Below are 15406 nucleotides of genomic sequence, written 5' to 3'. Positions count from 1 at the left end.
TCCGTGCTTTAGAGTTGTTATTGTTGAAATAAAAAAAGTATTCTGACACCTGAGGAAACATTAGAACAATTGCCTGTAGTCCTTGGCCAGGTATACTTCTTTCGTGATTCCTAAATGCATTAGGAAATGCGGTTTGCCTTTGCTAGACTGCAAGGATCTAATTTATGACCACCGCAGTTACAGTAATAATATTCAGCCTTGAATTTGAATGTTGTACACGAAAGGGTTGCCTAGCAGAATGCTGCACAATAAAAAGCTCGTGCATGGTTCACACGCTGGCGCATAACAGGTAAAACACATGGGTAATTCAATATATATGGAGCGTGTTATGCCTCACATTCAGATTTCCTCCTGAGCCACTTTTGTTTCTCTTTTCAATTATTGAAGATGTAATGTCTTTGGCATTTATACTTAACAAATGACTAGGATCTGAGGGCACTTCATTTCAGCTACGGCAGTCATGTGGCTCGCCAGGGCTCACAAGAGGAGGCTGCGCTCCAGAAGCGCGCGCGACAGCGGCGCACGGAGGCAGCTTCCGCTTTCATTGCTATCACAATCAAATCCAGTAAGAGAACCACACTGGAAGAAAATAAATGCTTACCACAAAACTGACAGGGTGGCCACGCGGAATGAATTTTCACTGTGTCTGGATTAGCCTCGCTGTCAGCTGCGGACAGGTAGTCTGTAAATGAGGGCAGTGTTTGACAGGCGGGAGCGAGGAGTAAAGCAGTTACACATAGCCTAACCCCCTCGGTTTTTCTCTGTCTCCAATCCCCCCCCCCCCACACCCACACACACACACACACACACACACTTTTCACCATGGCTGTCCACTCTCTCACGGGCAGTTGTCTGGTGAGCATGTTCCCCTGGACTTTGATTAGTCACTAGTGTCTTTACAAACAACGCCCCCACCAAGCATGCCCAGGGCTCGGTGAAGCCATGTAGGACACCAAATGTCACCATTAGTATTCTAGGGATTTTCACGGTGCTGTCCCTTTTCTCTCCTGTCCTCTGCCAGGTCTCTTGGCCGGTGGAGACACGCCTCATGCTTTGCAGGGGACCTTTGTCATTGGTTTATGGAGAGTAACCGAAGGCCGTCCCTCTCCTGAGGCCTTGTGTCTGTGATCAAGCTTGGTGTGTTGAAGGGCTCCTGTAATTAGGTAGCGAGGTGGGTTTATTTTGCTAATAATGGACCAGCTAACCAAACAGAGTCACTATCAACACAAACTGCAATAAGACACTCATTTCTGGGGGAAATAAAAGAGTGTTAGTTGTGTGCACGTATTTCCTGGTTTACGTTTTGCTGTGCATCAGAGAGACTGAAAGGCATGTGGCTGGACTAGCAAGTATTTGTCGGTACGGGGGGCAGTAGATAGTCAATGTGTGTGAGTGAGTCTGGACAGAGAAACACACATTAACATGTAATCATTCATCAAATACAACAGGTCATTGTGTCAGGTGTTATGCAGGCAATGCTGTTTTCAGAACGTTTTTTTCCAAGAATAAAAGGTGACAGAAATGCATGCTGTGTGTGGGTGTCAATGGAGCCATAAAGCGTTGCTGGAAATGGCAATGAAATTGCACAAAAATCACTCGTAGAACAACACAGGCTTGCTGACCGACTCCCCGTGCAGCAGCAGTCCGTATCCTTATCAATAAGCAATGCTCCCTAACTTGTGTCCGCTTGTATCTGGTTACTCGCTGAACCGCTAGGTGGCAGTGACGAACAGGAGAGGCAAACGCACGCTAGTCGTGAGTGCGAATGGACAGCTTTTGGCGCTCGGGCACTTGAGTTGTATTAGTGCGCTGCAGTGTTAGGACATAGCTCATACGCTATACGCCCTCTCAGCATCAATTCTACCGAAAGCCTACTCCACGAGCTGAAGAAATTATTTCAAGAGAACTGCACCACAAGAACGTTGACATTCAGGAGCTGTTTTGGAGCTGACGAGGACATCATGAAATGCTTCTGGATACACACAATTTGGATCCCGGGGTTCTTTTTCTTCTTTGGATTTCAAGGTACGGGCTGCAGTCTGGTTGACATAAATGTTACTATGTTGCTTCATTGCACTATTTTCTTTGGAGTTACGGTGGAATTGCTGCGGCTCTTATATTGCAGATAAAATCGTATACCATTTTCCCCCACGAATTACTATTCATCGCCGCTATTTTAGAAGTTTAACCTCGCCTATGTATTGCCTTCTAAACACACATAATATACTTACCCACACAGAAGTAATCCACCTAAGCACACGCAGAAGGGGATAGTTTAAAAAAAAGTACTTGTAGATGGCATGAATACTATTCAAAGTGAGTGGGGGTGGCGTATGAGACCTTGTGTAGCGAGAGTTCATGAGGAAATTGGTCAAGCCACGTTATTACATTGTTTCTGAAGTGACCTGTCCGCAATGCCCCTGCTGAGTTTTGCATCCTGTTGCACTATTTTCTGACTCTGTAAAAGTTGGCTTTATATTAAATATTCTGATGTTTTCTCTTAAAATAGTTAACGAAGCGTGCCAGGTTGAGAAAAATCGAATATTATAGGAAAGCTGACCATAGAATACCATCCACACACCCATTTATTGATCATGTACGGTTCTGTTCGGGAAAATAATAGTTTACATTAAATTCAATGGCTGATTATCCGTGGACTAAGGGAACGTCTTAAAATTGAAAAACAACACATTGACATTATTTACTGAACTTAAATAGCAGGCTTTCATAACCACAGGAGAAAAAAAAACATCAATATATGATAGCAACATGTAACATTCTAGATGTGTTATTTGTGAATAAAGGCAATCTGACCAAATGAAGTGGACCAATAGAGTCCAAGTCTTTGAATGCTGCATCCTCTGAAAATGGAGAGGCTCAGGTCAGCTTTGCAAAGGGGGCTGGTCAGAGGATGATGGGCACTGATGATTATGGTCTTGTAGAGGGCAAGCATATAGCCACAGGACTGCTGCTATTCCACTCTATCACCTGGTAGGGAGATCCGTCCACACCTCTGGGAAGCTCACACAAAGTTCAGAACAGTAGATGGTCTCAACCACTGGATTACATCACATGGAAATGAAAAATATTATTGGCTTCTGAACTACATGACATACAGTTAGTTCCTTTTACCGGGGCCCAAGATTCATGTTTATGTTGGCTATTGGGTGAGGTCAGGTTCCTTTTTTCCAGTTTGGTCGTATTAGATTTGGTGAGGTGGTTGGTGCCACCCCACTGTCTCTAGACCCTTACCATTGTATCAGTCATAATGATGAATGTTTGAAAATGCAGTAAACATTTTATTTGGCAATTTTGTTATATTTCACATGTATCCCTTTATGCCTCAAAAAAATGTGTGTGTGTGTGTGTGTATATATATATATATATATATATATATATATATATATATGATTTTTGTTTTCTTTGTTTGTTTTGGTTGACATTAAGTAGGGGCATTTTCCGTTCTATTCCAGTTGTGCTGGATTGTACCCAAAGAGTCACTACAAAACCAGATGACTGAGTAGAAATTAACCTGTGGGATTTGTTGAGTTATAGTTGCAAGGAAGCTAGCTAAGTATAGCTAAATTAGTAATATTCAATTATCTAGCTAAGTTAGTCATATTCCAGTTTTGTTTCTGTACTTCCCAAAGATCTGGTTGGCAATAGCTATACAAGAATGGAATCTAGAAGGCTGAGTCATGACCATTGTGTAGAATAGATGAAGGGCGCGGGTGGAATGACACAAGTACAAGAAATGTTTCTTATTATCTTTTATTTTAAAAAGTTGGTTAATTTCTGCTGCCAGGATACATCGGCCTGTTGGTTGAACATTTTGATGCTCCTTTTGCTTAAAAAAAGTGTCCGATTTAGTTTTCCCTGTGTGCTGCAGTGGTGAGGTTGGAGCGGAGAGGTTAGAGAGGGGTGGAGCGGGGTGGTTAGAGAGGGGTGGAGCGAAGAGGTTAGAGAGGGGTGGAGTGGAGAGGTTAGAGAGGGGTGGAGCGGAGAGGTTAGAGAGGGGTGGAGCGGAGAGATTAGAGAGGGGTGGAGCGGAGAGGTTAGAGAGGGGTGGAGCGAAGAGGTTAGAGAGGGGTGGAGAGGGGTGGAGCGGAGAGGTTAGAGAGGGGTGGAGCGGAGAGGTTAGAGAGGGGTGGAGCGGAGAGGTTAGAGAGGGGTGGAGCGGAGAGGTTAGAGAGCGGTGGAGCGGAGAGATTAGAGAGGGGTGGAGCGAAGAGGTTAGAGAGGGGTGGAGCGGAGAGGTTAGAGAGGGGTGGAGCGGAGAGGTTAGAGAGGGGTGGAACGGAGAGGTTAGAGAGGGGTGGTGAGGGGTGGAGCGGAGAGGTTAGAGAGGGGTGGAGCGGAGAGGTTAGAGAGGGGTGGAGCGGAGAGATTAGAGAGGGGTGGAGCGGAGAGGTTAGAGAGGGGTGGAGTGTAGAGATTAGAGAGGGGTGGAGCGGAGAGGTTAGAGAGGGGTGGAGCGGAGAGGTTAGAGAGGGGTGGAGCGAAGAGGTTAGAGAGGGGTGGAGAGGGGTGGAGCGGGGAGATTAGAGAGGAGTGGAGCGGAGAGGTTAGAGAGCGGTGGAGCGGAGAGGTTAGAGAGGGGTGGAGAGGGGTGGAGCGGAGAGGTTAGAGAGGGGTGGAGTGACGGTCGCACACATAAGCAACATCCCAGAGATGAGACACATGCACGCACACAGGGAATCAACATTTACTGAGACAGCATTCAAAAATAGCTGAATTTGTAACTAAAATGTTTTAAGTGTATCTGGTCTGAAACCTCCATTAGATGATGAAGATCCCTAATTGGCAACACTGAATTGGACAGCCTGGAGCGATTCCCTTAACAAGAGTCATTACTTTTATTAGAAATAGGATGTAACCCTATAGCATAATAAACATTAACCACTCCCCCCCAAAAAAATTCACTCTTACCTTTCCTTGTGAGTTGAGAGAGAGTCATTTACAGCAATGACCTGGTAGCAATTAGTGTTAATTGCCTTGATTAAGGATTAGATAGCATATCAACTATTGAGACAACAATAAAAAGTGTAATTTTTTTATTCTTATGAAAGTCTTATGGAGTGCATGTCAGATATTAAAAGACACTGTATAGGACAGGCTAGTTCCTTGAACCAATCAGAGTTGTCTGTATTTGTTTAAGTAATGTGGGGTGCAAGTAAATATTTTAGTTAAACTTTACTACTTTACCTTTAGTAATGTTTTGCTTTTATTTTGACTAATTGCTGTATATTTGAGAGAAGACCTCTCTGAACAATATTTAAAACCTGGATGTCATATGGTTGAACAGATGGAGATGTTATGTTGACATGCAGCAGTACAGTAGGTGTTGGCGTTAACTAGTACAGTAAGTACAGTAAGATTGTCCCTTAACTCTCAGAATTGATGGAGAAGAGCAAGGTTTTGGTATCCAGAATGTAAATACAAAACACAGAATTGGAACAAACATGTAACTTGGATGATAATTCCAGCTATTTAAAAATATGTAATTTCCAATAGTTAAGAATGTTACATTGAAAATGTTTTGAGGAGCAAAGTCAGAATCTTTATAGTATGAAGCTAATTTTACTGCAGTGGCAAAAATAAAAACTGATGACACTGAAGTTGTGAGGAGGTGCACTGTCAAGAAAAGTTGCATTGTCTGGAAGTGACCTGAATGTATACAGTAAGCAGTGTCGGTCCTAGCCTTTTGGTTGCCCTAGGTGGAGATCTGGTTGGGGGGCCCCTAACCTGTAACGTCTTTAAAAACGGATCTTTGCTCCAACATACCTTTGTCATCACATTTTTTAAAACAGGCACATCATTAATAAAGAAGATGTCTGGTTTCAAAAGTACACTTTCTTACTGAGATTCCACAGCTTGCATATTTATCATACACATACTGTGAATACTATTACAATATCGGCAATTTGGGTTAACATATAGCGCATCGATTTACCACCAAAGGCATCCCAGTTGTCAGTTTTTCAGAACAATGCACAGTTGAATGTTTCCATTTCTCGAGTTACCTTTAAGTTTTTCTGAAATTGCCTTAACATTTTCTGCAATTCTACACATTTTGCCACTGGGCAGAGGGAATTAATTTGCTTTTTTTACGACTCCCTGAGGCCGTAGGTCATATGGAGCTCTAGGCGGTCCCCGATGCAGTGAGCCAACCCTGACAGTTACCTGAGTATTAACACATAAAGTGATCTAATATTTGTCTGTTACTCTTAAATGTGTGTTGAGCTACGCAGCATTCTGGCTGAAGCAAAACACTGGGAAATAGTAGCAAGTGTAGGTGTTTGAATGAAAAAATCTGAACCTAGTTTATTCAAACATTAGGACGTTATTGGGAATAAATTAAACCTTGGAATCAGGCCAGAATTCCCCAGCTTTCACAGTCAGATCCTGGGTGCTATAGTGTCTCAGTGGAGGGATGTAACAACTGTGTGACAGTGTTTAAACACCAGGCACTGTCTGTGGCTTTTGGGAAACGTTTCAAGTAGTCAAATTCTCGACAGTTCATTTGAATGCCCCTCTATCCATAGTTCCGTATGCCCAGGCACATCTCGAAATCAAGACCTCACTATGGCATCCCGCTAATAACCCCAAGAACAGCAGACCACATGAAGGTTTGGCGTCAACAGGGAGACGTGAACCGGCTGCTCTGTGGATCTCAGTCTTACTCCTTCCCTACATCATGCCCAGCGGTTCTGAGTTGTAGCGGGAGAACCTAACCGTGACATAAAGACCCCTATGCACAGGCTAACTCTAATTTTGTAAAAATGATTTCAGAGGTGACATGACTAATGATATAATTTGGTAAATTGTCTGATTGTGAAAGTAGTTGTGTGCGCGGTAATGGTGTTCTGTCAAACCCAGCGCAGCAGTCAATAAACAACCCAGCGGGTTTAATTAGGAAATGGCTTCAAATGAAACCACGCAACCTCCAGGTCAACAACATTAGTAGCTTCCAGCTCTAACCCGTGAAGTGAAATGTGTAATATATTCTCTCTGAAATGCAATGCATGATTCAGCCTTTATCATGACAGCAGAATTAATGTTATAGGCAGCCGCCGGGGGCTTTGGTGTGAGGTCATCATCATACACGCCTGGTCTGTTTACATGGGAACTGCTCCGTTCTTTTAACTGGGATCATCCACAGAATCCTCTGCGCAATACGCAGTCCGGCCACGTCTCATGCCCGGGGGGTGACGTCACAGGTCGATGGCGTGGACCAGGGGTGTCCGGCCCCACCCCGCAGGCCCACCTCTCCTCTCCGTCCGACTTAAAGTAACCCCGCTGATTGTATTAACATAATGCTGGTTTCTTGAATGAGTCAGATAAGACTGTGGAGACGCTGCTCTGGGCGCCCACCGGGGCTTTTGTCCGAGCACAGAGCCGACAACACCGTTAAACAGGGATGGAGGCGCGAACTCGGGATGAAGTCAAGTTTTGCGCAGTACTGCAGCTTCACATAACACACGTGTAAATGCTGCCTTTGCTCCCCATATAGACATTTGTTAAGGAGGAGAACCGTATTGGGATGTTATACCTTGGTTTCCCTTGGTATTTTGACAGGCATGTCATTGGTGCACTTGCAACGGCTGCCTGGTATTGTGAGGCAAATTGTTTATATGGTAATTTATAAACCGGGTGGTTCGAATCCTGAATGCCGATTGGCTGATAGCTGTGGTACGTGAGACAGCATACCACGGGTAAGACATCACGTCTCCTTTCACTGCTGTAATTGTGACTGCAACTTGTTTATTAGCATAGTAAGGCATCTCGGGTGTTTGTGGTATATTGTCAGTATACCATGTCTGAGCGATGCGTCGTGCCTAAGAACAGCTCTTAGCCATATACCACACCTCCTAGTGTGCCTTATTTTGGTTTACGTATAGTGATTGGAAAATAAAGTTTTGCGTTTTTGATAATTGATCTTATGGAAATATTCCCATACTATGGTTGTGCCTGTTTGCTGTATCTGCACCAACTGTTCAGTGGTTTTCTTTCAAGACAGGATCTTTATCTTCTTTTTAATTAGGCAATCAATTACATTTTGGTACTTTTCATGACAGCCAAAAAAAACAATTTTTCTCATGGCTCTCCTGTGTCTGCACAGCACATTGCTGGATATAAAATCGCTGTATTTTATTGTTTTTCAAAACATCTTACGTAATAGAATGACAGTAAAGTGGTTATGCTATGTTTTCTCAGGGCAGTTAGCTGAAATTCATTATGAATTATCTTTTACTTTAATGGCAACATATGTGCTGCCACAATTCATTCCTTATCAGACCGAATGCGGAAAGTGGTCTATAGAGAATAGTGGTGCAAAGAATTATAGGATATTACAATTCTTGTCTCAACCTTGTTAATGTTGAACCTAGCTTAGATACTATGTGTACACTCGCAGTAACTGCCAATCCACCTATTATATTACTGATGTGAACGAGGATCCTGTTTTAATCTTTCTATTGCTGTGGAACACACTACTCAATAGTGCATTGCTCCCTTAAAATACTTTAAGTTGAAAAACACATTACAGTTGCAAAAAGAACCTATTGGCCTCAGATTTCCTTTAATTCTATTTGAGTTCACCCATTTATGATTGGGAATCTTGAGGCACAGATGTTGTTTATCCTTTTGGAGGGAAAATGACTTATCAGTTATCCAGAGATGACATAACAGAAATGGAATTCAATAGCCGTGGATAGGATTGAATTGGTTTGTACTTCTTTTTCCGATAGTACAAATAATTGCCTTTCATGTAGTGATCAACGACATTCAGACCCTTCTGTTTCAAATGTAAATGGTGCTATTCCATCAGAAACAAAAGAAGGCTCTTAAAATAAAGTAAATGGCTGCTTTTTGGAACGGCCTAAGGGATTGGCCTAAAATCAGCCTTGGATGAAGAACTAAGAAACATTACCCAATAAATACCCATGAAATAGATCTCCTGAATGGCAGCCACACAGGGAATACGCTCACATTCAGAAATGAATCAGAAACATTGAGTTAAACAGTCAGAATAATTAATGAAACCAGAGGATTCGTACTGATGCACTCTCGCCAAGCATTTCACTGGAGTCCACGTTGAACTGTCTTTGGGGACCAGTGACCCCCCACACACACACACACACACACATTGAAACAGCTCAGACTCAACTGACTCCAGTGTGTTTTGTTGGGTCTTCGTGTATTCTAGCCATGTCCCTGTGGTTGGTTGTAGGCGGGATGCAGTGGGGGCCTCTCTGAGATGAGCTAGGGAAGGATGTACACACCGCTGTGTGGCCACAGGCATGGGGGGAAGCGGAGAAGGAAGCCTGCACCCTGAGTTAGGTCTGGAAGAAAACACTGTAGAGCGGAACCGCGGCACACCTTCATTCTCCCCCTGCTCGCGCCACCTCACTTTCAGCCTCGTTAATGTCCGCAACGCTCGACTTCTCTGAAACCCATCATAGAGGAAATGCAATTAGCTTGTCGATCCCTGTACAAGTCTTCTGCTGACTGGGATCATCCTCCGGTACTTTGGGGTGAAACACGGATCACCGACCCTAAACGTTGTCCCGGTTTTCAGGGGCTCCTCTCCCCTGCATTCCAGTCAACACAACAGGGCGTTGATGTGCTCGGCGGGGTCGGTTTTGGTTTTCCTCGAGTGCCAGCATGCATCCCTTGAACAGCTTACGCTGAACTCTCTTCAACACCCCTGGTGGTTACAGGAGAAGGTGGTGTGCGCTCTAGAGCGATTCGGAGGTTCAAAATGTCAAGTCCCAAGACAGATAATTCACATGCGTTGAAAGTACAAAATAAATTGTGACTTCTACATTCAGCACTCCACAGTTTCTAATCGACATCAATACAAAGTGATGTTCATTGGGGCCAACTTGATTAGATTGACGGCATCATGTACCCGGACACACAGTTCATGTAGTCGTCTTGTAGTTGACATGCTTGCTCTTAAATACCTAGGGACACGGACTGGGCATTTAGCCCTACTGATGCCCACACGCACATTCCCAGACAGCCTGTCAACCAGTGTTTCTGCTGCAATTAATATGAACACGACACTTTTCTACAGAGCAACATATTAATATATAACATCACTATAACATATCTGACGTTGCTGTAACGTACATGTCGTTGATTCACCATATGCATTCCTCACAAGCATGGTTATATAATGTACTTATCTTTTCACTCACCATACTCTGTCCTTACAAGCGTATTTATATTCTCAACATGTCATCCCATATCTCTTCCCAGTTTATATTCTCTTCTTTTGTTTTTTTTCTAATTCTGACTGTTGCTGCGTTATCAGTTTCTTTCTTAAAATTATTTATTCACGCTGTATTGGAATAAAGAAGGAACTAAGAAAAAGGAATTATGAACACAAGCATTTCTCTACAACTGCTATTCCATCTGTGTGAGTGTGTGTGTGTGAATAAGACAAACAGACTTGACATTAGTTGACTTAGACCATACTGCTCAGCTACTCCTCTGCATTTTTCATTAACCCAATGCTAAGTGCTGTTGTTTTCCAGCTGTGGGCTGTCTAGCTGGGTGACGATATTGCCTGTGTACGATGCAAACTGGCACCTAATTGCAAGTAAGAACTTGTTCTTAGTCGGTCACAGTAGTAACCATCGCTCTTAGGCGTATTCTCAGAAGAAGTTAACATTACATACTTACATAATGCTATCCATTATTGAGGCATCTATTGTAATTCAAACGAGTTTCATTATGCAGAACTCCACCTAACCACCCAAAAGTATTCAACCCCCCTTGGACATTTCCAACTTGAAGTCAAAATCGATTCAGTAAGGGATTTTTGACACTTGCAGTATGCACCTTGTCTCCGAGCTCAGCCGTGGAAGACTGTAACTCCTTGGGAGTTGCCTTGGTCGTCTTGGTGTCATACCTCTCTGTTGTAGCTAATGGGGATAATACAGTCACTGTCATTTACATTTTATCATAGCAATTGATTCTGTTTTTGTATATTGAAGTTGAGTTTAGTTATGGATATAACTTGATCAAGATTGGATCACAGACTTACCAGTGGACACCAGTATCCATTAGCCATACAGCATGTATGGTCATCTGCAAAACAATTGAGCCAAAAAGGCTTTATCAAATAAACATGTCAAAACCTATACGGTCATTTTCCAACATGTATTCTACTTCATTACCGATTCAAGGAAATCCACCCAAATTGTGCATTTCTGAAATAAAAATGGTTAATTCTCCCCAACAGTCAAAATTATCTCCATTGTTTTTAAGTACATTTGCACCCTGTTCGTGGATTTACCAAGACATTGAGCCTTTTGCGTTATATGTTTTTATGAGATTGGAGGACACATTCGAAGGGCCATCAGACCATTCCTCCATACAGAATATTTGCTTTTGAGATCCTTCTGTCTGCGCTTATGGTACCTTCTGCAATTCAAACCACAGGTTTTTTAATGGGATTTCACTCCGGAGGCCAAGATGGCCATTGCAAATGAACAAGTTCTTTGTGGATTTTGATCTGCGCTGGAGGGTTGTTGACTTGCAGTAAGAGGCAACTAGGGCCAAACAATCCTGGTTCTGGATAAAGTTCATAATGCCATTGACCGTAACAAGGGCCCCTGGACGAAGAAGCAGTATTTTCATATCATCCAACAAATGTTTGATCTTTGCTGAACAGCCTTTCTCATCTTCATCAAGGTTGGCAGTAAATGTGGAGGTTTGAATCTATGGTTTTGATGTAAAATTTAACATTTTATGGAGATCCTGCTGTAACAGGGCTGGGGTGGGTAATTGGGTCAGGGTGTGCTGTAACAGGGCTGGGGTGGGTATTTGTGTCAGGGTGTGCTGTAACAGGGCTGGGGTGGGTAATTGTGTCAGGGTGTGCTGTAACAGGGCTTGGGTGGGTGGATATTTGTGTCAGGGTGTGCTGTAACAGGGCTGGGGTGGGTATTTGTGTCAGGGTGTGCTGTAACAGGGCTTGGGTGGGTTGGTATTTGGGTCAGGGTGTGCTGTAACAGGGCGTGGGTGGGTGGGTATATGGGTCCGGGTGTGCTGTAACAGGGCGTGGGTGGGTGGGTATTTGGGTCAGGGTGTGCTGTAACAGGGCGTGGGTGGGTGGGTATATGGGTCCGGGTGTGCTGTAACAGGGCGTGGGTGGGTGGGTATTTGGGTCAGGGTGTGCCAGTGTGCAGTCTTTACAACGTCCAGAGTATATCAAACCACTCTTTCAATGAAGGACGGCACGGCTTGTTTTCCGGACCACATACTCCATTTTGTCTCATAGTGTTTGACAAACACTTCCTTGGCTCAGTTTCTTGTTTCAAGCCTTCTGGTTTCATCTTGGCGGTACTGGCAGACACATCTCTACTCTTCCCGGAAGATACTGATCTTTTTTTCTGGGGACAAGCAGTGATCATTCAAACTGGAATTGATTCTGGCACTCTAAAGTGATCCTGTCCACATGTGGCTGGCAAATGTCAGCTAATAATAATTATTATTAATCTCTCCTGGTTATTAATGATGCAAAATATCTCAGGGCATTTTAGGGTGTGGTGAACCTTCAGGGAAGCAATTTGTCTCATGTTCTATCTAATATCCAACGCCATCGTTCTACAGAATCCAGACTCTTAACTGTGTTCCCAAAGCCCCGTAATTAAGATTGGTGAGTGGATATGTTTCAGGCTGCGATTTTCCCTGTCATAGACAACAACTAAAGACACGCGTACAGACAGTGCTGTCTTAGTGTGGTCTGTTTGCAATATTTACACTCTGAGCTTTAGAGACTTGTTACGAACCTGAGGCTTTTAGTTTTAGTTTTCAGTATTTTCCCCAGCTACAAGCATGTTGTAGTTTGACATGCGTGCAACAGGGAATGTTGACTATTTTCCTGGTTCATAAAGGTGCCAATAAACCTATCCTCTGGAGAGCAACTATTTAATTAGAACAAATTACACTTTGTAATTTTAATTAGTATCTTTTTCACTTTGAGTTCAGTTGTACAAAAAAATTGTTGTAAGCGCTGTTTTCTTCGAAAACTTAATCTTGTTACCAGTCCCGTAATGAATCAGCAAATCCCAATACACTAATGGAATTAGATGACTGTAGCGTTGAGAAAAGTGGGGCACACGCTGCCTTTCGTAAAGGTACCTCGGCTGTGGTAAGATGGCCCACACAACAGAATGCAACATATTCAAAAGTATCTCAGATAAAAGACATCATGTGACCACTGAACAGCAGTGGCTGTAGGCACCTGGTAAGGGAATGGAAACTGGGATTAGAACCAATGTATCTCTGTCGAATTCCTTGTGTACTGAACATTGGTCATGTTTGGGTAATTTGTCTTCGCTGGGCTATTGTAATTGTGTTTTGAGATTCCCTGTTACTTCACAGTTTGACCTACCTGGGTATTAAAGATGTACAGTTGCACAGAAGGAATATTAAACATGATTTGGTATGTCCACAGTTCCTGTAATGAAAATTCACTATACTAAATAGTATTTCTTTCTCAGGCAATTGTTTGACCCAGTATCAATTAACGTAACGCTGTTATTTGACATCACTATGAATCTTGCTGTGATCCTTTTGTAAGCTTGGCTAATTGGCTGAACATAAAACAAATTGTCGATGTATAGCAGTAAATGTGAATAGCGGGTTTAGAAGGTTTTAGAAGAAATATCCTTAAGGCATTACTGAAGATATCTTCATGAAGTCCTACAAAATGGGTTGTTATCTAGAGTGGCACAGCATGTGGCAGAAGCCGACAACCTGACAATAAATCTGAGCAGGATCTAGAACCTACGAGCTTTGTCGCTGCATGACAAACCGTGGTGGTGGGTTTTGTAGATTGAGGTTGTTAGAATGCTGAAGGATGGGAATTCTTTGCCTTGGTGTACATACTGGGTCTCTATTTTGCCCTCTGAATCAGTATGCTGACACTACAATCCTGTTTAGAACTGCTCTGGCTGGCTGGTTGGTGTCATTACATTACTAAGTCTAATGTTGTTAATTTTTCCATTAAGACCGACACTAATCACATATTTGAGGTTTATGATATTTCCCCGGCATGGCTGCTTTGGGCCTCCATTCCTACAGGGAGCTAGCAGCCGAGGAACGCAGCAGGAATCCTTAATTGGCATGTGAGGGAATTCTGGGTGATCTTGGATGACATCGTGCCCAGCATTCCTCCTGCCTAAGAAAGGAAGTGAAAGCCTTTGAAAAGGCATTACATGCAAAGAAAAAAAGGGAAAAGTAACCCATTTTTTTCTTCCTCACCCAGTTATAATAGTCTAAATGAGGCTCCTACCCCCGTGTAGTGCCAGCTGTTATGGAGCACATTCGATGACCCTTTCTTCCTGTATATTTGACATTGCTCTGCTGTACTCCAGTGAGCGATGTGCATCTACTAAGAAAGGAAAACCCTTGGTGGCTTGAACAGTCTAAGCTGCTATTCGTGAAACATTCTTACGCCGAGGGGTTGGTGTGTTGTTATTACAATCACTGAACCCGGCACTTACGAAGACGGTGTGAAACAAGCTTTTCTATTTCAAATACTCTTATTTCACAATACCGAAATGTTATTTAAACCGACTGGCTGAAGTTCCTTTGTGAGTTTATACCAGACAAATAAAGAACGCAACAAAACAAACAGCGTATTCTTTGTCTGAATATGTTATGAGCCAATGAGCCCTTGCCTTTTTCTCTTCTTTCCCCAATTCCTTAAACACATTGAGGAACAGAATCCCTCCATTAGACTTCTACCTTCCTCCAACACATTTTTAGAGAAATTTAGGAAGCTAAGATAGAGGCAGCGATGATTTGGCCTTTTATCAAGTTTCTGTTTGTTGGTGCTTTTTTCAACTACACAGCCAACAGCAATTACTTTTTCTGTATCTGAGTGTTTTTTGCGTGAAATGTTACCACTCTCAATTTTAGAGCTTTAGATGCAAGTGGTGTACAGAGACAAGGAAAGGAAGCCAATTCAGATTTTTGAGCCCCAGGAATAACCAGCCAGTGATTGATGATTCAGAACTTGTTAACCAAATGCCCATATTAGCATGTCGGGCAGTATGCATTTTGGGGATGGATCCAATCACATTACAGTACTTCTGTCTGTCACTCTTGATCTCAGGTGCAGTCGCCAAATAAAATGATATGGATGAATAACGGGGTCCTTCCTACAGGATTGGACTCTTAAACCTGTTATGCTGCAATGGAAATGGTTCAAAGGACACCATATTGAAAAACACTTTGCCAGTGCATAGAAGCACATCTTGGATTTCGACACTTATCTATTTGAAAAACTAAAATAAATTTTTTGTCATGTCTCTAAAAGTTATTGAGATGCTTGAAACAGTATTTATAGTTCCTTCACCACAAATATATTAACACTGGTAGATCG

At 42.9% G+C, this 15406-nt stretch overlaps 1 protein-coding gene across 1 annotated transcript in view; it reads left to right on the top strand.

Annotated features, from left to right (window-relative positions):
• The first annotated feature begins 1795 nt into the window (after positions 1-1795).
• The window catches only part of lsamp (limbic system associated membrane protein), a 474291-nt gene continuing 460680 nt past the window's right edge, over positions 1796-15406 (top strand). The window contains exon 1 of the mRNA XM_010870804.4: positions 1796-2025. Coding sequence (XP_010869106.1) covers positions 1962-2025 — 64 coding nt within the window. The 5' untranslated portion in view covers positions 1796-1961. The remainder of the gene's footprint in view (positions 2026-15406) is intronic.

The sequence above is a fragment of the Esox lucius genome, chromosome 1 (assembly GCF_011004845.1).
Source record: "Esox lucius isolate fEsoLuc1 chromosome 1, fEsoLuc1.pri, whole genome shotgun sequence".
Taxonomy (NCBI): domain Eukaryota; kingdom Metazoa; phylum Chordata; class Actinopteri; order Esociformes; family Esocidae; genus Esox; species Esox lucius.
The sequence above is the reverse complement of the archived record's forward strand: the minus strand, read 5'-3'. Positions and strand labels throughout refer to the sequence as shown.